The sequence below is a fragment of the Vitis riparia genome, chromosome 8 (assembly GCF_004353265.1).
Source record: "Vitis riparia cultivar Riparia Gloire de Montpellier isolate 1030 chromosome 8, EGFV_Vit.rip_1.0, whole genome shotgun sequence".
NCBI classification, from domain to species: Eukaryota; Viridiplantae; Streptophyta; class Magnoliopsida; order Vitales; family Vitaceae; genus Vitis; species Vitis riparia.
Genome location: NC_048438.1, coordinates 8,360,528 through 8,387,327, shown reverse-complemented (window position 1 = coordinate 8,387,327; position 26,800 = coordinate 8,360,528). Strand labels below are relative to the sequence as shown.

The 26,800-nt window shown below is 31.7% G+C and overlaps 1 protein-coding gene across 1 annotated transcript; it reads right to left on the bottom strand.

Annotated features, from left to right (window-relative positions):
* Window positions 1–1,572: 1,572 nt before the first annotated feature.
* LOC117920586 (receptor-like protein 7) lies at window positions 1,573–26,483 on the bottom strand. Its single transcript, XM_034838196.1, has 7 exons — window positions 26,270–26,483; window positions 25,912–26,052; window positions 4,880–4,915; window positions 4,363–4,735; window positions 4,020–4,268; window positions 3,349–3,927; window positions 1,573–3,289 (listed from the first exon to the last, which is right to left on the bottom strand). The coding sequence occupies exons 1-7, from the start codon at window positions 26,481–26,483 to the stop codon at window positions 1,573–1,575; spliced, it is 3,309 nt and encodes a 1,102-aa protein (XP_034694087.1).
* Between the last annotated feature and the right edge of the window lie 317 nt (window positions 26,484–26,800).

Sequence of the window (26,800 nt, the reverse complement as noted above, 5' to 3'; positions counted from 1 at the left end):
TTTTTGTTAAAAAAAAATCCAAATATTACATATATACTAATGCAATCAATATTAATACAAATTATTTCTTTCTTGCCACATTAATTAACCAATAAAAGTCATCTAAATATTACATGTATACCAGCGAATTGTACCGTCTTTCGCACAACGTACGCTTCTAGTGATGCTAAGCACTACATTGGTGATAAGGTAAGACGAGATTCCCATAATTCAGGTGACCAAAGCACCCGCCAGTAAAACAAAGACCTTTCAACGCTCGACACAAACAACATGTCTCTATAAGAAAGAAAACCAAATAAGCACACCTGAAATGTTATTTATTATATATTGTTTTGTTTTAGAAGGATATTACATAAGTAAAAGATTTTATGAACAAAAAGATGCCGACACTTCTTTTAAAATAATAATATAATAGAAAAAGAGTGATTCACAACTGAAAGGATAATAAAAAATCAAACAAACAAAAAGTACAGGAAAAACCACTACAAGAAATTCTACCTTTTGGCACATTTTTTTTGGGCATGAATACGATTTTATCTCCAAAGATGATTTTGGGAGATAAAATTTGATTTTGTCACAAAAATTTGTTTCTAAAATTTTAATTGAATGTGAAATGAGCCTAAATTATTTCGTGGTAGAAAATATATTGGGAGATGAAAACTTAATATTATCCCAAAAGGTAAATAATGGGCAATAAAAATTATTTTATTGTTAAATAGTTTGGAGAGGAAAAACCTCACAATGAGGGACAAAATTATTGTCCTAATACTATTAGACGGAGGAATAAAGAAATTTATCGGAGAAGAAATTGTTTTGTTGTAAAAACTCAATATTGGAGATGAAAATAATTCATCCCCAATAAAATGCACTGTTAGTCTTCTTCCTATTAAAATCTAAATTGTGATTGTAAAAGATAATAAACTTTTAAAAGTAGTTTACTTTAATTTTTTATAGTATTATATCTTATTATAATTCATATATAAATTTATAAGATAATGAAATTTATAAATATATTTATTTCAATTCTTCTATTTTTTTCATATTTTTTCTAATTGATTTTTTAAAGACATAGGAAAATTTATAGATCACTTAAAGTCGATAAAAAGAAAAAAGAACCGTATAATGTTTTACCAATCTCATGTTTTCTATAAAATCATCTATCTCCTTAATTTTTTTTTTACCCACATATCTTAACCCATCCTCCAGCCCAGCTTGAGTGACTCCCAGAATCTCCCAAGTTTGAATTTTAATTTGGGTAGGTTTTACATGGCTATACACTAGAGTTGTGAATAAAAAGCTTTTCTGCACATGGGTGGAAAATATATTTTTTATTTAATATATAAAAACAATTAAATAAAACTATTAAAATATATAATATTTTAGAGACCTTGATATTTGCATCACTAATATTACTTTGAAAATCTAATTCCTATGATTGTGAAAAATCTTCACCATGACATTGTCCAAATATAAAATTATGCATTCACTTAAATTTATGAAAAAGCAAGCCAGAATTACATTTAACACACGGAATGACGCTTTTACTAGTAGCCACATCCCTCTTCACCACTGCTACATTCTCCGCCGCTGAATTCTTTGTGCTCTTCTTCCACCACGTGCTCTTCCTTGGTCTTGCCCACGGAGAATCCTTGAAAGAATTCCATCAACATGTTTGTAGTAGTATTTCCTCCATCTCCTGCATAACACGAGAGGCCAAATCACGACTCCTAACCCTGTCACAAATCCAATTTCAGGAGCTATGAATTTCCACTTAATCTCCATCCTCGAACCTGAGTGCCTGTCATCAAACGTCTGTGGTGTACCATCTTTGCAACTTGCATTTAGGGGGAAGCCGCATAATCCTCTGTTACCCAGGAAGGAATTTTCTGAAAATGTTTGCAATTGATTGCCCGTAGGGATGCTTCCCACCAATTGATTGAATGAGAGGTTCAGGACTGAAAGGAAATTTAGGTTGGCAAGTTGTGTAGGTATCTCTCCACTCAGCCAGTTTCGCGAGAGGTCTAATGACTCAAGTTGTCGCAGATTCCCTATTGACGATGGGATTTGGCCTGTGAAACCATTATGCGATAAGTTGAGAACATAGAGTGATGTGAAGTTCCCCATCACTTCTGGTATATCCCCTTCAAAATTGTTGCACGACAAGTCAATAGAGGTGAAGAGAGTTAGGATCTTCACCAACTCCATTTCTTGACCTTTGCTGGTAACTCTTACAGTATCCTGATAGTACAATTGACCAAATTGTAGAACCCTAGATTGCAGGTATTTGAGCTTGGATTGGACTTCATTTTCACCCGCCATCATTGCTGTCCAGGTCGACAAGCTTTTTGCAGGCAACTTACCACTGAAATTGTTGAAAGCTAGGTCGACAATCTGAAGCGTTGCCCAGGTGGAATTACTCTTGGGACATCCAATGGGTCCATGGAATTTGTTGGCTCGCAGAACAAGAACACGCAAACTGCTTATGTTCTTCAACCAGCAAGGAAAGTTATCACTCATCCGATTGTTCCCAAGGTTTAAAACCTCTAATGCTGTGCAGTTCGCCAGAGACCCGGGAATTTTTCCTTCTAAACGATTCCCACTGAGATCAAGAGTCTGTAAAAGACAGTTGACAGGAAATTTCCCAGGTATAGCACCACTAAAATGGTTTCTCCTTAGATTCAGCACCCCAAGAGTCCCATACTCAATTAAACATGAAGGTACTTTGCCACTCAAATTGTTGTCAGAGAAGTCAAGAACTTGCAGGTAAGTTGCATTGCAGATGGATCTAGGAATACTTCCAGTGACGTTATTCTTCGAAAGAGAGAAGAAAATAGTGAAGGAAATGCAAACACCAATATCATCTGGGATGGAAGAGGTGAACCTGTTGTCTGAGTAATCCACATAGCTGCAAAATTGGGGAGGAGTGGGGATTTGGCCATGGAGCTGGTTGGAATGTAGGTCAAGGATAGACAGAGAAGGAGTAAAATTAGAGAAAGTTTCCTGCAGATCCTCCAGTAAATTATGAGAGAGATTCAAATGCGAAAGAGATCCATTACCAATCTTCCAAATCCAATTAGGTATGCTCCCGGGAATTTGGTTATCGGAAAGGTCTAAATGTGTCAATATTGAATGGGTGCTAAGATCAGGTAATGTTCTGAGCTTGCAAGAAGCCAATTTTAATGTGGTAAGATTCGAAAGCAGAGGCAAAGTGGGATTACGAACACTTGCATTGATGGACAAGTTGTTGTATGACAGACTAAGAGTGGTAAGATTTCCAAGTTTCTGAAAGCTGCTTAGTAAAACAATGCCATTGAATTTGTTGGAAGAAAGATCAAGGATGTAAGACACTGGAGATCAAAGATGGATACAGGTATTTGCCCTTCCAGATTGTTGCTACTCAAATCAAGGGTGTCCAATACAGAAGGCACAACCGAAAATTTACTCAAGGGACCAGAAAATTGGTTGTTGCTCAGTTGTATCTTCTGCAGTGATGGGAGGGAAAACAGGGGCATGGGGAGACTTCCATTCAGTGAATTTTTACTCAAGTCAAGAGTCACTAGATTCACAAGGCCATCCAAGTGAGAGGAAGGAATCGGACCTGTTAAATAATTATGAGAAAGGTTTATTCGGGTCAGGTTCTTGGACAAACTAAAAGGTGGGATTGGACCGGAAAACTTGTTTTCAGACAAGTCCAAGTAAACTAATCGAGCAAGGTTGGCCGTGGAGTTTGGGATTGGCCCACTGAAATTGCAACGTGCAAGCTCTATCCTAGTCAACCTCTTGAGATTGCCTATGGAGTCGGGTACTTTCCCTGAAAATTTTGTATCACTGAGCACCAAGCTATCTAGAGATCTATTCTGAGGGAATTCTGGCAAAGAACCCTCAGTAACCTGTTGTTTGAAAATCAAGAATCTGGAGGGTTGGTACCTGAAAGATCTTTTCTGGAAATGTTCCATATAATCCACAAGAACTGAGCCGCAATTGAGTCAAATTCGAGAAATTGCTAGGAATTCTGGAACAGGAGCAGAGAAGTTGTTCTGTCCAGGCGAATGTTGAGAGAACCGAAGCTTCTGCAAGGAAGAATCGATAGGGCCAGAAAGATCACATCTGGCAGACTCAGCACTTGGAGATTAGGCACTGAAGATGATAATGCCCGCACCATTCCTTCCCTGTGCCGATATTTTACACCATTAAGATAGAGTTCTCTAAGCTCAGTCAGGTTCTGAACCAGCATTCTCAGATTTGGGTTCTCAAGTTTCAGTTCGGAACTCCAGGGAAGTAAAGGATAGAGAAATCAATAGTAACCAACCTCGTCAAGCGTGAAATCTCAATTGGAATCTGCCCGGAAAACCAGCGTCAGACAAATTCAGGTAAACCAAATTGCCAAGCTTACCGAATCCAGATGGAATTTGAGAAGAATTGAAGCTGTTGTTGGCCAAATTCAAGCTCTGGAGATATCGAAGACTGAAAAGACTACTGAAGTTATTGAATCCCCCAGAAATCAATTCGCTACTCAGATCAAGACAGACAACATGACCATTGGCGTCCCAGTTTACACCTCCCCAAGAACAGCAACCCACACTTTCATTCCACGTCACTAGTTTCACCGACACATTAGGTTTGAATGTGAGGCTGTTCTTCAGTTGCAGCAACAACGATTTCTCATCCGCCAGACACAGCCTCGAACCACCAAGACATTCACCAGACACCAAAGCGATATCGATCCCAAACAAGACTGAGCACAAGGGCAAGAAGAAGAGCCACAAAAAGACTAGAATTCTCATTGGAAGCAACAGAGAGAGACGCCTATGAGACAAAGAAATGAAGAGAAGATCAAAGTCCCAGTGGCTTCACCGAGGTGCACTCCCATCAACCTCACCTCCAATTCTTACTCGGATTCCACCCCAGATGGGGACTGAAAAAACAAATGGAAGAAGATGAAGGAGAAGCAGAGGATGGGGAAATGGAAGACGAAGGAGGCCGTCAAAGTATTGGATTTAAGTTCTTATTTGGATTTTATAGAATCCTTGTATTGTGTAAGAAATATGAGTAGTTATGTATGAATCAATCCACTAAGGATTGTAAGGAACTTCTGTTAAATTCAATTCATTTGTTGCTTCAGCCCTGTCTCCTCTTGGACGAGGGTAGTAACCAATTTATTAACATTCTACCTACCCTTAAAAATGTTGTTATTCAACTGAAATGACCAATACTGTTTAAAAGACAAGGAATTAAATATGGAATATATTAGGAGATACTTATCCACTTCATCCTTGATTGCCACTAGATTTGTCATATGAAAGATATGTTCATGCATGTTATATATATATATATATGAACCATTAAATTTCATGCATGGTGATCAACAAAGCCATTAATGTCCTTAAAAAGTAGCCTTAATATAATTTACTACCATTACACGCATAAATATTATGTTTAGTCTGTTTGATCTGTCCTAACCTTGTGGCAAATCCTTTCTGTAAAACTACTTGAATTAGCAATAATAGTAGGTGAAGGAAGGGAAGGCAAGGGAATTGAAAGAAAAGAAAATGGAAGAAGAAGACAAACTTTTCATTCCTTTGAAAAATCAAACCGCGTGAGGACATGGAATCATGCTCGTTTCCATTTCATGTCTATTCTTTCAACAATGATCTTTCTCTCATAAACAAACCCAGCAATAAATGTAATTGCAGTGATCTTTCTTGGTGTTGGAAGCGTCATGGAATTTAGTTGCAACTGGTTGTGACGGTGACAGGAGTGGTTGTGGAAAAGAGAACATATACTATCAATTCATATATATTCTATCTCTCATTAATTGTTTAAACAAACCCAACAATAAATGTCGAGTGCTAAAATTAAAAAAATTAAAAAGAAAAAACAAACTGATTAGAGGTCATCCACATAAACATTTCACCTATCATTTTAGCTTTTAATACCATTTATTTTTTCTTCCTCGCTTGGGCATCATTATAGTCCTCTCTGAATAAACCCTATCAATCTATTGCTGTTATAATTATTCTACAAAAATTTCATAACATTTTACATACTTAGTAAATTTACCATTGCAAATTAAGTCTCAGTGGTTAATGAATCCACACCCAAACTGAAGCTATGGTTGGTCCAACTTGACTTTGACAAATGTAGTGATAATGTAAGTTGCAAGTGGGAGTGCTTCGTGAGGGAGGGGCTGGTACGTAGTTGGAAGATCAATGAGTTTTGGTTTGGCTTCAAGTCTTCCTAATCAAGTCCTTGTGAAAGAGAAAGAAAACAAGGAAAGCAGAACAGAACGCCTACCGACTTGGAATTCATTACTTTGAATGAGACCCAGAAATGTCCTCTTACAAGCTGTCCTTTCACTCTCAATTCACTTTCAATTCTACTTGGTTCCAATTCTTCTGTATCCTGTCTACGCTGTTTTTTATTTTTTATTTTTTATTTTTTTAATCTGGTCATTATTGTTCCATAAAGTGCTCCTTGGCACCATCTTTTACGATCTTGGATTCCTAAGTTGGATTTACAAAGTATCAATCCGAATTAAATTTGGATCGGACATGTATTGGTAGCTACAACCCAACACTAATCTAACTGGATTTTGATTATGTATTTCTACAAAATTTATAATTTATAATTAATCATAATATGTTGATTATGTTAAAAAAAATTAATTTTTTTTTTAATTGAAGGAATGTTTCCAATACTGCTTTCTAGATTATTTTAACTATATTATTGTATTAAATTTTCTTTTTGACCACACCCCAAAAGATGTTTCCCTAAAATAAATTAAAAGAAAAATATTCTTTATATTTTATTCCAAGGAGTAAATATTTCATTCGGAGTCATAAAATAGATTGAGTCTACTCATTCTAGTATTTGGGTTGGATGACTTTTGACCATTTGAAGGTGTGTTTGGAATGCTATTTCATAGAAGAACTACTTATGGCTAAATTCTTGGATTAGAATTTCATTTGTAACTAGTTGGTGTTTCTCCAAAACGGTTGAAAGGGATTTTTCTTTTCAAAATGTTGTTTGCCAAGAAGTGGATTAAAGGTACCAATTTTATGGTGGTATGGTGAAGAATAGCATTTCAAGCTGTGATTATGAGTGGCCAAAATTTGCCATCACGTTCTTTAAGATTCATGCTTAAGTGATGGACAATTCTCTTTGGGACCCTCCATCATTTTGTTACTAGTACATAATATTTTTCTATTCATCACGTTCCTCTCTTTTTTCTTTTTTTTTTGAAAAACAGTTTTAACTTAAATTTGTTTACCCTCATTAACCTATTCTTCTTTTATGCTTATTCAATCTTAGCTTACAAAGAGCTTATGTCCAGTACCGTTTAAGGAACTACTATAGTCATAATTTACATAAACACACTTTCTTAGGATCATCCAATAGGACACTTTATCTTAATCTCATGAGATATGAAGATACCTTTATTGAGAATACCTATTGCTATAAGTTTCCATCAATAGTAACTCAATCCATAAGGGAATATATAATCATTTTAAGATCTCACTTGTAGGTCAAAGTCACTACTAATTTTAATATAAGCTCAATATTCACTCAAGGTTGAAAAACAACACAATGAAACAACTTGGTGAAGTCATGACCACTTGAGAGTCTTACATCATGACTCACTATAGGTCTTATCCAATATGTAACCATACACACTAGTACAAGAAACTCATCCCGATGCCAAAACCAATCATCCCTCCAATTATGAGGTAGTGCACTACAGTTTCTAATGGGATGTCTAGGCACACGAACTAGTTGTGAACAAGTCATCCTCTTACAAGGGACTCATGACTTAGATCTTCTGTCTAACTCCCATCCAATTCATGTGCAATGCAAGAGATGTAGGCCATAATATTCATAAAGTATAATGCATGAAATAAGGATAGACAAAAGTAAAACTGGAACTTTATTAATAAATAATAAATTCTAAATTTTGTTATATCATGTCATGTTTTTAAAGGTTTTATCCTAACATCTTATGAGTTGATGAGTTAGTTTACGACTGGTTTTTAGACTTAGGCAATCCATCAAAAGTCATAGTGCACCACCTCTTAAGTGGTGGAATAACTTATTTTGGTCATCAAAATAAGTTTAAAACGATGAGTATACTAGTGTGTATAGTTATAGATTGAACAAGACATTTGGAGAATCATGACTAATGATTATTGGGTTGTCAAAACTTCTCCAAACTACTAAATATTAATTGCATGGGTTCTCAACCTTTAGATAATATTGTGCTAATGTTGAGGTCATCAATTACTTTGACCTATGGGTAAAATCTTAAAGTGATGATATATTCCCAAAGGATTGGGTGACCGATGGTTTTGGCAAGTAATAATAGATATTATGATCAATAGAGACATTATAATATCTCATGGATTTGAGAAAATATATCCCCATGAATGATCCCAAGGATTTCACAATCATGTAGTATATGGTTATAACAATTCCTTCAATGAAATTTAACATATATCCATTTTGGATTAGAGTATGTCAAATTGTCATGGTATAGGAGGATTTAAGACTCAAGGATTGAAAAGTGATCTTTAAAGGTTGATAGCTACTACAATTTTGGATTACAAACATTAGTTTATAGGGAACTTACATATAATGGATAGTAAGTCATGGACCCAAGTTTTCTATCTCCATCTAATATCATAAGATATTAGAGTGCAATTGACTTTCTTTAATGGAATGTTGAGTCAATTTTAGAATTCGGTTCTAAGGGAGCTAATACGTACTTTCCTATGGGTTCTGGTGGTCCCACACTCGAGCTCACTCTTTTTGGTGGTATTTTTTTAAAGTGTTTTTTAGTACTTAATTATAAGTATGCATAAGGGTGCATTTTTATAAGCAAAGGTTGTACAAGGACTTATGATTAAATGACTTATGGGTTTTCTTTTTAATCTATTTAATTAATTGAAGCCATTTAGCATAATTAATTAAATAAGACTCATTAGGCTAAGATTAAACAACCTAAGCCCATATGGTGAGCCTTAACTTAAGCCCCATTGAGAGTTTATATAAACCCTCCTAGGGTTTAGGGTTAGACTAATTGTTGTATTATATTTTGTTTGGCGAGAAATCATAACTATCACTTCCTCTAAAGAGAGGTCCATTCTTCTTTATAGCTAAGATCCAAGAAAAAGTCATTAGGTAGAATATCACAATGCATTTGAGATTTCTACTACAAATTGGGAAGAAGATTTGGATCAAATCCAAGGGTATGTTTTTTAAGAACACCTTAGAATAATTTTTTGAAAAATTAGGCATTTTTCACTACACTTAGGATCTCAGTTGCATGAACTCTTTAATCTAGATCTAGAGGTTGTTTTCCTAATAGTAACATAAAGATAGATGATTCATAGAGGGATGTGCAATAGAACGTTAAAGTTCATTTGGTTTGTTTATAAATATTTTGTGTCTAAATTAATCAGAATAATCCTCAATGCGGTTTGGCTTAGGTTAAGTATAAAGGTTTCTTGCTATGGTACTAGTGATGTTTGGGGATACATTGATCACTAGTCAACTTGATTTGATCCACTGAGAGAAACTCTAGCAATCAAACGTACCTACATGATGGATATCAGTAATGAAAGTATATAAACACAAAATTGAAATAATAGACATGTTAAATTTGCTTAAGAGAATAGTACCCTAAAGTTAAATATCAAAGCTAGATGTAGATTGATCTTAAGATCTAATTCAATCCTAGTGAACTTTGATCTTTGTCTTAGGGTTAAAAGTTACTATCTCAATCTATGAATCTAAAATTAGATTTTTGAACTCTTCAAAAGTTTTTACTATAGATTTTATTACTTTCACAATAGCGATGTGATAGAGAATTAGTTTCATAAAAAACTTTGCTTTTAGACCTTTTCAATGTAGAAAGAGGATTTGCTTTGTTGAATAGTCTAGTATATGGATCTTAAGGGATGACAACCCAGATACTACAAGTCATGGTGATCTCATCTTTAGTTTTTCTTAATATGGTTTACTATGTATTTAGGCTTTAATACATTAATTATAAATATTTAGTTTGAGTGACCTTGGATTAGCTTATTGAAGTAATGAAGGTTGATAAATTGAAGATTTCAAGTATGAGGCAATATCTTTGATTTTGGAATAGAACTTTAGAATTGCTACACTTGTAAGATGCCTTGTGATTGAAAACAATTGATTTCCCCAAATTAAATTAATTTAAAAATTAGGAACTACAAGCTTAGATTACCTATTTGGCCCTTTTAAGATGGTTTCATATATCAAGACATAAACTCATACCCCTATTCATGTCATTTCAAGTCACAAAATAATTTATTAGTTTTTCAAGATTTTATGAGTTTTTTTTTGGTACATACTTTTCTTCTTAAAAAAAAAAAAACATGTTAACTATAACTTTTATATCATTTTAATAAAAAATGGAGTTTATACAAATTTTGTGGCATACAACATAAACAATAAATTCAATTTTATAGAGCTTTGCATGCATACATACCGAATTAACTTTAGAAAGTGATACTAAGACTATGTTTGGTTCTTGGAAAATTTGAAGGAAACTGGGAAGAAAAGAAAATAAAGTGGAAAAGTAGAAAGAAAAAAAAAAGTTTAAATTTAATAAATTATGTTTATATGTTTTTTCAAACTCATTTTACTTATTTCTCTCTATTATAGCAAGATTAAATAATTTAAAAATATCTAAATTGTAAATTAATTTTAATTATATTTTATTTTCTATAGTGAAACCAAACATGAGAAAACCATTTTCCTTAACATTTTTTTTTCTTTCCTTAGTATTTTATGGGAACCAAACATAGTCTAAATAAATCCAATATCTATATTATTTCATTCCATTAGTAAAAATATTAAAATAATCCAACATGCACATTATTTCATTCCATTACTAAAAATATCAAAATATCTATAACGATAAAATTTATTAATTTGAATTCAGTGGGATAAGTCATTGTCACTTGGAAAATTAGATTCAAGTCTATCTTCCCACCAACATGAAAATGGAAGTCTCCCTTCCATAATTCTTTTTTTCTTTGCCACCTTTTTTCTAGCCCAAAAAACACGCTAGTCAATACTCAAATTCTTTAACAAGCATAACATTTTTCTTGTCATTTACACATCTAATTTAGTTTATATATTAATCAAACATTATCTTACCTCTCCCAAAAAAATTGGATGAGGTTTCAATTTATTTTAGCTATCTTCTCAAAATGTCATGTTTTAATTATACTTGTTTTCTAGTATGATAAATAAATATAAATAAGTATACATCTCATAACTATTTATATAGTAATTTCTCTAATAAGAAGCATTTAAGTTAGCTGGGAGAGTGAAAGAAAAAGACTTGTGAGTGTGATGTTTGGGCATAATTGAGGGCTTGACTTTACATGATTGTAAACCTCAAAGCCTTCCAACTAAAGGCGTTTTGAATGGGCAAGGTAACTAGAGTTAGACAGAGAGAAATTCAAGGTTCTCTACATCAAGTCATGTTTAATGGCCCTTATCTCTTCTCTTGGTTAATCTATTGTGGAAAAAAGAACAAGAAATTTAGGTTATGTTTGTAGACCTCAAAGTCTTCCAACTAAAGGCGTCTTGAATTGACAAGGTAAATAGAAGAAGACAAGAGAAATTTAATGTTCTCTACATCAAGTCATGTTCAATGGCCCTTATCTCTTCTCTTGGTTGATCTATTATGTAAAAAAAAAAAAAAAAAAAAAAAAAAAAAAAAAAAAAAAAAAAAAAAAAAAACAACAACAACAAGAAGAAATTTAGGTTATGTTTGTAGACCTCAAAGGACGAGCGAAATTCAAGGTTCTCTACATCAAGTCATGTTCAATGGCCCTTATCCCTTCTCTTGGTTGATCTATAAAGGAAAAAAGAACAAGAAATTTAGGTTATATTTGATTCCTGAAAAGCAATAAGAAAGGAAAAAATATTAAAAATTTTGATTTTATCTTATTTGGTTGTCATGTGAAAAATACCAAAGAAAATCAAATTTCTATTAAAACTAGTTTGAAACGGATACAATTTCAAATTATTTAATCTTCATATGAAAGAGTTAAAATCAATAAAATGAGTTTGAAGTAGCATATAAAAATAATGTATTAACTTCAAATCTATTTTTTATTTTCCTTCCTTTTTTTTCCTTCTATTTTTACACTCTTTTTTTCTCTCTTTTGTATTTTCCCTCAAATTATTTGGGAATCAAACATAATCTTGGCTCAAAAAAACTTTTGGAAAGGATTAAGAAAAAGGAAAAAAATTATTTATGAAGAAAGATATTTCTTGATGGCTAGGTATCATGAGAAAAAATTTAAAAAGTTAAAAAAAAAAAAAAAAAAAAAAAAAAAGAGAGAGAGAGAGAGAGAGAGAGAGAAAATGATTAAAGATTTTTTTTTTTTTTTTTTAAAGAATGTGAGAAAATTTTGGAAAAAAAAAATTTGAATTTGTATTAATTTATTTTTTATTTTATTAATTTGCTATGGATAAATAAAAGTAAAATTTTATAATAATAACAATATTAATAATAATAAAGTTTCAAATTAGGAGAAATGAATAAATTTCAAAAATTATATTTAAGACATAAACTAGTGATACACAATATAACTTCATATGATATAGCCTACATAATAAAAAAATTAATATCCATGAAAATATTGGTAGTTTAAACTTACATGAATGAAAATATTAATATCAATGAAAATTTTGATTAAAAAAATATTGAAATTTGACTATATAAACTTTAAATGAAATTATGAAAATAATAAAATAATTAATAATGCACACATTAAATTAGTTTTTTACAAAAATAATATATCTATAGTAAATTTTGTGTCATTAGTTCAAAATAAAGTGTCTATCTATGACAAACAAGACTTCAAAAATTAATAATAAATATTAATGTGGAAATAAAATTAGTATTTCATTGAATTCCAATACATGAAAACACATTAAAATATATTTAATATAAAAATAATAATCAATGGCTATCAATTTTTGTGTTTTTTAATACATTTTCAAAAATTTTGTGTTTTTGTTTTCAAGTTATACTTAACTTGAACTCAATTACTACATAAAAAAAGATTTTAAAAAATCATTGATAGAAATATCATGATTGTTTTTATGTATATAACATGCAAATTGATTAAATTTGATGAAATAATTGAAATTTATTTATTTGTGGTGATATAAAGAATTTAGTTTTAAATTTTGATTTTCTATACATTCAAATTAACCATAAAAATAAAATAAAATAAAATAAACATTGCGCTTTCCATGAAACATTTTTTTGGTTTGTTGAAATTTGAGAAAAATACATAGTTGGGGCTATAAAATTGTGGGTCAAAATATAATTCATATGTTAGCTTTACAGTAAGCTTACCCTATTCTTCAAGTTGAATCAAAAAAATTTTGAGTGTCGAAATATTGATAAGAGTGTTTTCTGCTATATAAATATAAAAGCATGAACAAATTTTTTATTTTTGGTTCCTTAATTAGAAGGTGAATACTTTTGAACTTATTTTGTTAATTTCATTAAAAAAAATTAAATTAATAAGAAAGTATGGATAATGTATTTAATTTTTTTTCTTTTTTCTTTTAAGAATATCAGAGAGAATTAATGTTATCCTTAATTTAAATATTAGTATTTATCTATTTATTATATATTAGTTTGAATTAGAGTAAAAGTTTAATATTACGTTGAATTAGAGTAAAAGAGAAAGTTTGAATTATATTAGAACTTAAATGTATTTGTATAAAATTATTCATCATCATCAATGAGAATTGTATGTCATATTTTCTCATCTATTATTCCTCTATATGGTATCAAAGCCTCTAATTCCTAATCCCTGATCTCAACTTGGAGCAAATTTAGGGTATAGGGCTTAGGTCTTGCATCACCTCTCCTTACCCCTACCACAAATGGTTGTAGCCTTACTATGTCTATGTATTGTCAATGCCTTATTCCCTATAACCTTCAATGCAATATCTTGGCTTCAATGTTTCTTTCCCTACAATCTCCGATGCAGTATTTTGATTTCAATTACTCTTTACATCCAAGAGCTCCAAATTTTCCTGGTTCAAACCTTCCATAATTTTCTTCATCTTTGTTTCCTACTAGTATTGACTCCCTTAATTTAACATATACTTCTTTATTACCTTCAACTCTACCTCTCTCTCTTTTTCTAAAAGTTTCCTCAAAGATTTGATTGCTTTCTTGCATGTCTTCAAAAAAAAAACATGTTCATGTTCCTCCACCTTTACTTGAGATCTACATTACATTATGCCTTCTCTTTTACCTCCTATGTCATATATTGCATTCGTTTCTAAAACATAATCTAGTTTGACGCCAAATAAGGCTCTTAATCCTACTCTTCCTTCATCAAACTTTCTTTCTACAAGTTCCTCAAAGATTTTGGAAATCCAACCTAGGAAGATCCCACTACTCTTGCTTAATCTTTCAGCCACCAAGTTGAATCCACTCACCGCCTAGACCCGAGAAGACCACCCTCCACAAAAACCAAATCCATCACAATCTATTTTCTTTCTCTCAAGACCAGGATTGGAATCTCCCATCAGAACTCCATCTTATGGGAGCATATCAAAGAAAGTTAATGCATGTTATTCTTAATTTAAATATTAGTATTGATTTATTAATTATATATTAGTTTGAATTAGAGTAGAACATAGAATTTGAATTAGAGTAGAAGTTTACCATTAGTTTGAATTAGAATAGGAGATAGAGTTTGAATTATAATAGAACTCAAATGTATTTGTATATAAATATTCATCATCATCAATGAGAATTATATGTCATACTTTCCCATCTATTATTCCTCTATATTTAAGTTTTGTGTTGTTTTTGTTTTTGTTTTTGTTTTTTAACATATTTTTAAGAAGGTGAATTCTCTTGAACTTATTTAGGTAATTTCATTAAAAGAAAGTTCAATATGAAAGTAGGGATAATGTATTTAATTATATATATATATATGGGAAGTTGTTTCATGACCTAAAATTTTCACAAAACAAATTCTACCCACTTCAAAAAATATGAGCTATGTATCAATTTCAAACTATATTATGTGTTAAAATATTGATGATTACATGCAAATCTCATATATGTTAAATGCTATATATTATGACATTTATAAAGTTTAGAGAAAATGTTTTGATGTTCACTTCTAACTCAATTGGGTAAACAAAATTTCTAAACCATGTTTATAAATTGAAATAGACATTGCATGGTTTGAACCTAAGGCATGGTATAAAATATAGGACAAATTTCTACTTGATAATAATTTTAAAATGGGAAAAATAAACTGATTACTACTCAAAAAGTGTTATTTTGTAGCTTGTAATTAACTCTTTTAAACACTTTTGAGTAGTAGTTATTACCTTTTAACTCAATTAGTATATTAAGGACCTTTGCAATCATTTCTAATCAAATTGTGTAAGTTTTGGTGTTTTTGATAGTATTTTGATCACCAAAGCAATCCAAGATTGAGGAGAGTTCTATAGAATCCATGGCAAAGCAATTGGAAGCTCATTTGTATGAAGAACCCAAGCCTTGAAGCTTTATAATCCTTTGCCAAAAGCAAATCATGAATGCAAGGAGGGAAAGCAAAGAGAGAAATCTAACATGAAGAATTCAAGAGGACAGCAACTCTTGGACACTTTTGGAGCACTTCTTAGAGTCCATTTCATGCATACTATATGTCATTTCGAATCTTGGGAAGTCAGAAATCCAACGCTTCAAACGGTGCACGAATCGGAATTGAAATGAAGAAGTTATAGCCATTGGAATCCAATCACACCAAGCTGAAGGCCAATTTCGCAGCTGCGAAATCAACCTTTGGCTGCGAAATGGAAACCTTCAGCTTGTGAAATTTCGTAGCCCATCTTGCATGCCTGCGAAATCCTCCTGAGTGCTTCCAGATATTTGCAACCAACACTTTTAGATTTTTTTTCTTTAGATATTTGTTGTTTAAATCCCCATTTTCTCCTTGTAATCCACCAATCATAGGATTCCTTAGTTAATAAGTAAGAACAAAGGGTGAATAACCTCATATATATAGTTTGTAATTTTCTTTACACAGATGATCTCGAGAGCTTGTTCTCATAGACAACTTTTTGTATAGTTTTGAAGGAAGTAATATACAGAGCTTTGCTCTGCCTTACCTACTTGTTTTGATTGTATTTTTCTTACTAGCCAAACAAGCTCTGAGGATGTTTCCTCAGAGAATGAGTGGCCAGGCTTTTTGTCTCTTGGAGCTAAGGTAGCTGGGTAAGGTGTCGAGTGCAAGAATTGGTAGTTTTGTTGTTTCAGCTATTAATAAAGAGAAAGTGTGACCCATTATTGGTTTCTATGTTTTTAGTTAACTTAAAACACCTTTAAATCACCTGGGCCAACACTTGGTAAGCAAGTGATCTCCGTCCATTAAGATGCACTAGTTTATCTCTTGCGAGCCTTTGGGGGGTGATTTGAAGGTAGGATTTTCTAGAATTTCCAACACTTGGTAAGCTTTTGGACTCTAAGAAGACATCCATTAGTTATCTCTTGCAAGCTTGAGAAGGAAAATGCAAGGTTAATGATCACCTTGAATGGTAAATGCTAGGTGAGAGGCACGAGTCATTGCAAGATGCATCAGTGAGAGGGATTTAGTGTTTGAACCCATTAAGGGGAAACATCTGTACTACACCGGTTAGAGAAATAACTATATGTTAATTCTCTAATGCGAGGAAAAGATTCAAGTGACCGGAACTCTGTTTTGTATGAGGAGCCTGACCCCAATGATCCTAAAACTCCAAGAAACACTTTTCTTTATTAGTAATTTTAGTTACTATTAGTTTTGGTTAGTTTAAAACCAATCCTTTTTCAACCAAATATTATGTTTTCTTTTAAATCTAACCTTGAAATAAAAAAGCATCAATTCAACTTTGAATTAATGTCAATAGTAAGTTGAAAACCCTTCCCAGTGAACGATCCTAGAGCCACTATGCTATGTTAGCTGAGGTTATCCTAGTACATGGTGTAATAGGTTATAAATTTTGTTGATTACTCCCGTCTGATGACCAAAATCAAGGTACACCAGCTGGGCACGAATCATAAACCTTAAAATTTTTATTAACACCAAAGGTAATGATATGCTCATAGTTCAAATTTATGTTAATAACATAATATTTATTGCCTCTAATAACATCTCTCTTCATTAAGAATTCTCCTAGTGTATATAAAATGAATTTGAAATGAGTATATGATAAGAGAGATCAATTACTTTCTTGATTTGCAAGTCGAGCTATCAAAAAAATACATTATTAATCAAACAAAAAATATTAAAGATCTTCATAAAAAGTTCCAGATGGAGGGCATAAAGACTATGGAAACTTTAATGAGTTTATTTATCAAACTTAACAAATATGAACAAGAACAATCTATTGACCATACTCTTTTGTAGTAACATGATTGTTTCATTGTACTACCTTACCATTAATAAGTCGGATATCATGCTTAGTGTATTCTTATATGCAAGATTTTAATCATGTCCTAAGACATCTCATTCTCATATATGGAAGTTTTAGATAATCATACTCTTTTGTAGTGACATGATTGGTTCAATGTACTACATTGCCATTAATAGATTGGATATCATGCTTAGTGTATCCTTATATGCAAGATTTTAATCATGTCCTAAGAAATCTCATTCTAATATCATAAAAAAAAAAATTAGATATTCAAAAAGAATAATTGATCTTGGTTTAAGGCATTTTAAGAGTACTAATTTTGACTTAATTAGCTATTCAGATGTCAATTTTGTTAGCTATAAGGTTTATATATATATATAAGAAACACACTAGTGAAATATGTCACTCCTTAGGACCTCACTAGTTTCTTGGTATAACAAAAGGTAAAATTTAGTTGCATTATCCACATATATAACAAAAGATGAATAAATTGTTGCTAATTTGTAAAACCAAGAGATTGCCATACATACACTCCTATTGTGTAACCATTTAAAAGTGCACATTTGACATCCATTTAATATCAAATAAATTTTTTATAACATGTAAATGCAAGCAACATGTTTATAATAGTCTTTAATCTAGAAAGAAAGTAGATGTTTTCTCATAGTTTATACCTTTTTCTTAATTAAAACCTCCAACTACTAACCTACCCTTGTTTCTTACCCTTACAACATCTTCATTTATTTTATTTATAAATGCTCATTTGTGCCTATTATAGACTGATTATAAGGTCCATAATCTAGTTCTTGTAGTTCATGCCTTTTAAATTTATTTAGCTCTTCTAGCATAACATTTATCCAATTTTCATCATTGTCAATCTCATGAATTTTTTTTTTCCTTTTGTTCAATTTGAGACAAGGAAACAAGAATGTTGCAAATATTTTTAAGAGATGATTTAGTTTTTTTCATTCTAAATGGATTACCTATAATTCATTCTTGAGGATGATGGATGACAAACTTTCACTTTTTTTGAAGATCTAGAGTACTTGTCCCTTCTTATGGTGGAAGCATAAGTGAAAGTTGCTCCTCTTTAGGCTTTAGATTTTCTACTTCATGTCAAGGTTGAGTTTTATCCAAGTTGAGTTTGCTTAGCCTTTCTTAATGACTTATCTCATCATAAGCTTGACTCTATCTTGAAAGAAAGGATTATATATTCATCAAATACAACATGCATAAACTTTCTACTTTAAAGGTCTTTTTGTTGAGAACTATTCAAGTTTTACTTACACAAGAATAACCAAGGAAAATCCTAATATCTAATTTTGAATCCCTTGTCTTTTTAGTTTAAGATAAAACATTTGCACCTAAATATTTTAAAATAATTAATATTGATTTTTTTATTTTTTTCAAAACTCATAGAAATCAAAATGGATCACATTAAAATTTTATTTAAAATATAACAAGTAATTGTAGACCCTCAATTTTGTCCTTTTAACACATGTCTTTAAGTTCACTTCTAGTGCTCCGTATTAGTTCCTTGGTGGCCCATTGCTACTCATACTACTTACCTTTTTTTTAGCCACTTCGGAGACTTTAGTTGAAGGATTTATCTAACCCGTCATTGTGCTCTTGGCAGCCCTAATTTAGATTTAGGTTTTTCCTTCCTTTTTTAGGCCTACTTATGTACATTTGGCCCATTAGGTACCACCTTAGGCCCACTTAGACACTTCATTGGGCTTAGTTCACTTAGGCCCACTTAGGCACCTTAGGCCCATTTAGGCACCCTAGGCCCATTTGGGCACCCTAGGCCCACTTAAGCACCCTAGGCCCATTTAGGCACCCTAGGCATATTTAAGCACCTTAGGCCCATTTAGGCACATTTAGGCACCCTAGGCCCATTTGAGCACCCTAGGTCCATTTAGGCACCCAAGGCCCATTTAGGCACCCTAGGCCCATTTAGGCACCCTAGGCCCACTTAGGCACCTAGACCCACTTAGGCACCTAGACCCACTTAGGCACCCTAGTCCCACTTAGGCACCCTAGGCCCATTTAGGCACCCTAAATCCATTTAGGTACCCAAGGCTCATTTAGCCACCATTGGCCCATTTAGGCACCCTAGGTCCATTTAGGCACCCAAGGCTCATTTAGGCACCCTAGGCCCATTTAGGCACCTTAGGCTCATTTAGGCACCCTAGGCCCATTTATACACTTGGCCCACTTAGGCACCCTAGACCCACTTAGGCACCCTAGTCCCATTTAGGCACCCAAGGTCCATTTAGTCACCTTAGGCCCATTTAGACACCCTAGGCCCATTTAGATACACTTGGCCCACTTAAGCACCCTAGGCCCTTTTAGATACACTTGGTCCACTTAGGCACCCTAGGCCCATTTAGGCACCGTAGGCCCTTTTAGGCACCCTAGGCTCACTTAGGCTCACTGAGGCCCACTTAGGCTCACTTAGGCCCACTTGGGTCACCTTTCAAGTAATTTTTTTTGCATGTTTGCATGATTGCATTTTTTTGTATGCCTTGCATGACTTGCATGGCTCGCTTATTTTAAAGTCGCATGACTTGACTTTTTATTATTTTATTTTTATTTATTTTATTTATTTTATTTAATATCTTGTCTATTTCTTCATCTATTTTATTTCCTTATTATTTTGTCACTTTTTCCGTAATGCTTGTCCTTACTTATCTATTTTAATTTAATAATTTTGTGTAAATGTTTTTATTTTTATTTTTTTAGTACTATTATTATTATTATTATTATTTTATTACTTATCCTTATTTATTTGAAATTTTGTAGGAAATGTATGGAAGGTGTGCACGGTATTGATATTTGGAATGTGGGATTTCCTTGGATGCATGATCATTGGAGATGGAATGGATACCATATTGAGATTGGAAGATACGTTTTGGGAGAGTTTAAGGAAATGTGGCTCTAGGAGATAAGGAAACAACTGAAGACTTAAACGACTTGGAGAAGGAGATTGGAGTTTAAGGTTTTTCTTTAGAAAGTGAGACAATTAAAAAAGAAAAGAAAAAAAAAAAGACTACCAATTTGGTTTTGGAGGAATTATAAGGTAGTGCGTTTAATGAAGAAAGTGAGAAGGTTCTTTTGAGGAAAGTGAGATTTTTCCTTAGAAGAAAATAAAAGTCAACACCTTTTTTTTTTGAAGCTTGAGACCACACTTGGGAAGGTTAGTCAGCACATTTTTGGGTGAGAATTTTGACAGAGAGAACACGTAGAGAAATTTTTTTTGAAAGAGAACACGCGCAGAACTTAGGAGGAGCAACAGGACTCTTTGGACAATGGATTCGGCTACACACAAGAGCCACGTATTCGGGAGGGGTATCAACGACACGAGGTAGGCAAGTTCCCATTTTTAATCTCGATTTAATTTAGTTTTAATTTTATTTTTTTAATTTGAATGTACTAGTGATTTTAATTCATTAGTTTAAATAATCTTGTAAGATAAAGTTTATATTTTTAATTCCAGATTAGTTTAGTTTTAGTTTACATTTTAGTTTGAATGTGTTTATGATTTTAATTCATTAGTTTAAATAATCTTGTGAGATAAAGTTTATATTTTTAATTCCGGATTAGTTTAGTTTTATTTTATGTTTTAGTTTGAATGTGTTTGTGATTTTAATTCATTAGTTTAAATAATCTTGTGAATAAATTTTATATTTTTAATTCCAAATTAGTTTAGTTTTAGTTTATGTTTTAATTTGAATGTGTTAGTGATTTTAATTCATTAGTTTAAATAATCTTGTGAGATAAAGTTTATATTTTTAATTCCGGATTAGTTTAGTTTTAGTTTGAATGTGTTAGTGATTTTAATTTATTAGTTTAAATAATCTTGTGAGATAAAGTTTATATTTTTAATTTCTGATTAGTTTAGTTTTAATTTATGTTTAGTTTGAATGTGTTAATGATTTTAATTCATTAGTTTAAATAATCTTGTGAGGTAAAGTTTATATTTTTTAATTCCGGATTAGTTTAGTTTTAGTTTTTGTTTTAGTTTGAATGTGTTTGCGATTTTAATCCATTAGTTTAAATAATCTTGTGAGATAAAGTTTATATTTTTAATTCCGGATTAGTTTAGTTTTAGTTTATGTTTTAGTTTGAATGTGTTTGTGATTTTAATTCATTAGTTTAAATAATCTTGTGAGATAAAGTTTATATTTTTTTTAAATTCCGGATTAGTTTAGTTTTAGTTTATGTTTTAGTTTGAATGTGTTAGTAATTTTAATTTATTAGTTTAAATAATTTTATTAGATAAAGTTTATGTTTTTAATTCTGATTTAGTTTTGTTATAATTTTTTTTTAGTTTGGATATGTTTATGATTTTAATCCAATAGTTTAATTAATCCCATTACATAAAGTTTATGCTTTTTTTTAATTCTAATTTAGTATAGTTTCAATTTATTTTTATTTTTTAATCTAGGTGTACTTGTGTGTTTAGCCAATCTTATGTTAATTATTGATTGTTATGCTCAATTTATGTGCTTCTTGAATACTAGTCTTTAATTTTTGGTGAATGTCTCATTAGCTTATTTGATCTAAGTTTGAATAATTTATTGGTTTGATGGTCTCTCGTAAAATTTACTTTTCAAAGGCCATCGAAAAATAGTGAAGATTGGCCTCCATTCTCACCACTTTAGTTTGCTCAAATTGTCCAAAATTTCACTTTGTGAATTCGTTTTCTTATGTTTTGCTCGGTATTTTATTTCTTATGTTTTGTTAGTTTCACATAAATTCCCTTTATTTTAAAATCAAATGCTTTTCTCAAAAGATACCTTTGAAAATTTTATGTTAAAAAATTCATTTAGAGTCCTCAGGATCAAAATCTCTTTTTTTTAAATAATATGCAACCATATCTTGATCGGTTTGCATCCTTCTCGGCTTCTAATAAAAATTTTGGTTTTGAACAAAACACGAATCAAAGCTTGTGGTCGCAAATAAATGGGACAATTCTAGGCTAAATTCATGTATATCAATTGGGGAATTGGTGAAACCCCTACATAAGAAAATCTTTTCAAAACTTATTTTTGCTACCACCCTTGCCATTTGTCGTAATCATATCTATCTGTTTTTTTAGGAATTGTATACAAGATGTATGTGATACTTGATTATTTCGTATATTCTGAATCATTTTTGCTATGCTAATTGGATATGCATGCTAGGATTTCTTATTTTATTATTTATTATCTAACCCCCCATGTCCTGAGGAAGCATATTATGAGTTATCTATGCTATCCAGGTACATCCCTTATCACCTATCTTCTAAATTCTATAAATATGATTGTCATTGTGAACTATGCTTATGTTTGATAGTGTTTGGGTGTCTTGATATATTTGTTACATTGTTCGATCATTTATGATAAAGTGCATGCTGGGTGATATATTATTTAAACTAACCATTGATGTTTTATGATAGCGCTTAAGAAGTGGTCTAGGTAGCACCTTAAATCTTCTCAATGGTTGTGATTGGTTTTCTTGTTAGGCATGTCATGAAATCACCTAGCCTATTTAGGTATCTATAATTAACCAATTAATTGCCACATTCCCCTTAACTTAGTCAATAGAGACCTTTATAAGGCTTAGAGGGGTGCTCTCCTAGAGGTACATTTCCAATAAGTAACCTGATCCCCAGACTTAGACTCGGGTTTTTCAAAGACACGCTTTTTCTAAAAATATTGGAGTCATTTTTTTAGGGTTTTATTTCTTGTTTTATTTTTCCTTTAAAATAAAATAAAATAAGTAGCGACTCCGACTTTTCCAAAAAATAATTTTTCACAAATAAAATCAAGTCTCGTCGATTGAGTGGAGGTACACGTGAAAAATGCGGGTCCACAGTAATATTAGCTGCTTTCACCCAAAAATAATTTAGCGGATTATTTTCATTAAGCAAAGTTTCTTGTTATTTCTTATAAAGTTCTACTTCTCTCTTTAACAACTTATTTGTTGAGGTATTTTAAGAGCTAAAAAATTATGTTCAACACATGATCACTACAAAAGGTTTTAAAATCAAACTTCTCAGTTTCTCCCTTGTGATTACTTCTCATGTATGTGATTATGAAACATTTTTCATTTTTAAACTTTTTACAAAATTTTGAAAAAAAAAAAAAAGTTCATTTTTATGACATAAAAATAGAACTCATATGTACCAAAGTCATTCATAATAACAAATGCATAATACTTTCCACCAAGATTGGAAATCTTAGAAGGGACATGTAAATCCATAAGGAGTGAGTATAAAGAATTTGATGTAGAAATCATGTTTTTGTTTTAAAAAGAAATTTTTAATATGCTTTTCCATTTGTCATGCTCAACGTATTCAAAATTTGATCAATCCTCGAATCAGAAACGTTACTAATCCACGATGCAATGATCAAACTACAACTATAGTCAAACTACAAATGTTATAAATATATAATTTATATATTATTAAAATTAAAATAATTATAAAAAAATTTAAAAATGATAAATTCTGTAGAATTTTTTATACCACCACTTGTAATGTTAGACTTTCTTCCCCTTAAGTTAAATATCCATTGATTATAAACTCAAACAAATAATAGAAGTGAATGGAAAAAATGAGTAGGGTTTTAGTTTTAAATTCTGTTTTTCAATGATCTAATTTTATTGGAAGACAAGGCAGAGTGATAAAAATGAGTCCAAATATAAAAATCTAATATTCCATAAAATTCGCTATTTTAAAGTTTGTTCTTTCTTTTTTATGGACCCCTTAAAAAAATTATTCATTACCTTGGTAAGAGTGATAGGATTGTTGTTTGATATTTTTTTATAAAAAAAAAAAAAAATCCTTTTTCTTGGATATGTAGTCAAACTCATGTGTCAAAACTTCAGTATGAAATCAAAATATCTGAATATATTATATTTCATTTCATTTAAGACACTAAATTGGAACCCTTTTCATTTTATTTCTTCAATTATTGATATTCATTTTATTTCTTTAATTATTGATAATAACTGAGAAGTTCAATTTCATTCAAATTAGTTATTTTGGCTTATTGTTTTTACATGATTGATAAGTAAAAAATTAGTAGGAACTAGAATGGAGATTGCAATAGCAATAAATATGAGAATATTTACTTCCATGATATCATTGTTTTTTTTTTTTTTTGCAATAATTTAGGATTTAATCTCATAGAAATGATAAATCTTTCAATTGTAATGTAAATTCAATGGGATGAATTACATCTCGATGATATTGAATCAGATCAATATCATGAATAACAATATTTGAGCTATCAAATTGATTCATTCTTGGAATTGAATAGTATAACATAGGAAGATCTTTTATCCATATCAACTCAAAAATTTTAGTCCTAATCTACTCAAGAATTTCTTTATTCATCCACTTTTTTCTATAACCTATTGTTTTTCTGTACAATTATCAAATAAAGAATCATCTAACTGTTTTTCCACTTCCATTGATTATAAACCCAAACAAAGAAATAAAGTGAAAAAAAAAAAGGGGTTAAGTTCTAAACTTCATTTTTTTAATGATCTAATATTATTTGAAGACAAATAAGTGCAACAAAGATGAGCATTGGTACAAAAGATCCAATATTTAAAATAAAATCACTATTTTACGGTTTGTTCTTTCCTATGGGCCTAGCTACTTCAATTGGTCTCATCATTTACAAATCAGGCCCATATTTTTTGAGTGACCCAAATCCAGCCAACCAAGTTTAACCCAACTCGAGCCCACATCCAGCCAAAATATCTTAACCATCTCCTACTTGGCTCGAATGACTTTATGAATCTCCCAAATTAGAATTTTATTTTGGGCACGTTTAACAGGGTTATAGACTATAGTTTTGAATAAGAAGCTTCTCTGCACATGGCTAGAACAGTTATTTTTTATTATATATATATATATAAATTGAATCTCATGTTCAAACGTTTCTATAGCTTTGTTTTTTTGGAAAAAAAAAAAATAGAGTTTCCAAATTTCTTAAATTTAACATGTTATATTTTTAACTGGGCTAACCTTTTGGATGTTTAAAAGGTCTTTTATGACAAAAATATTACCAAGCAAAAGACATTTGAAGGTGTTTTTTTTTTTTTTTTTTTTTTTTTTTTTTGCCGAATTTAAGATTTGATGCTTTTGTAGAAAAGGTTCTGATGGCGTGGTTTCAGAATTTAAATTCTTTAATAAATTAAAAAATATATATTTATATAATATTTTAGAGAAGCACCTTCATACTTGCATCACTAAAAGCTGGGAGTAACGTCATTCGGGAAATCAAATTCTTATGATCCTCAAAAATCTTCACCATTACACTGTCCAAATATAAAGTTATGCATTCACCAGAAATTTAATTGAAATCAAACCTAAATATACAATTTTTTCATTAATGGAAGTAGACTCTGACTAGCAACTACATCCCTCTGCACCACTGCTACATTCTACGCCTCCGAATTCTGTGAGCTCTTCTTCCACCACCTGCTCTTCTTTGATCTTGGTCATGGAGAATCCTTGAAAGAATTCTATCCACATGTTTGTAGTAGCATTTCCTCCATCTCCTGCAAAACACTAGAGGCCAAATCACGATTCCAACCCTGTCACAAATCCGATTTCAGGGGCTATGTATTCCCACTTAATCTCCATTCGGGAAGCTGAGAGCCTGTCATCAAAATGTCGGTGGTGGTTGATCCTCGTCGCAATTTACACTCAAAGGTTGCCCACACAATCCTTTGTTCCCATGGAAAGAAACTTCTGAAAATGTTTGAAATTGATTACCACTTGGAATTGCCCCCACTAACTGATTGAAGGAGAGGTCCAGGACTGAAAGGAAAGTTAGGCTCACAAACTCTCTGGGGATCTTCCCACTCAGGTGGTTGCGTGAGAGGTCTAATGACTCGAGCTGTTTCAGCTGCCCTATTGATGATGGGAATTGGCCTGTGAAACCATTACCAGATAAGTTGAGGACATATAGTGATGTGAAGTTTCCCATCTCTTCTGGTATCTGGCCTTCAAAGTTGTTGAAGGAGAAGTCGATGGAAGTGAAGAGAGTCCTTCACAAGCTCCATTTCTTGACCTTTGCTAGTGACTGTTATAGCATCCTGATAATACAATTCACTCATTTCTAGGACCTTAAATTGCATGTGATTTAGCTTTGACTGGACTCCATCTTCACTAGCCATCATTGCTTTCCAGGTCAAGAAGCCTTTTGCCGGCAATTTCCCACTAAAATTGTTGTAAGCTAGGTCTACAATCTGAAGCTTTGCCCATGTGGAATTGCTCTTTGGACATCCAATGGGTCCATGGAAT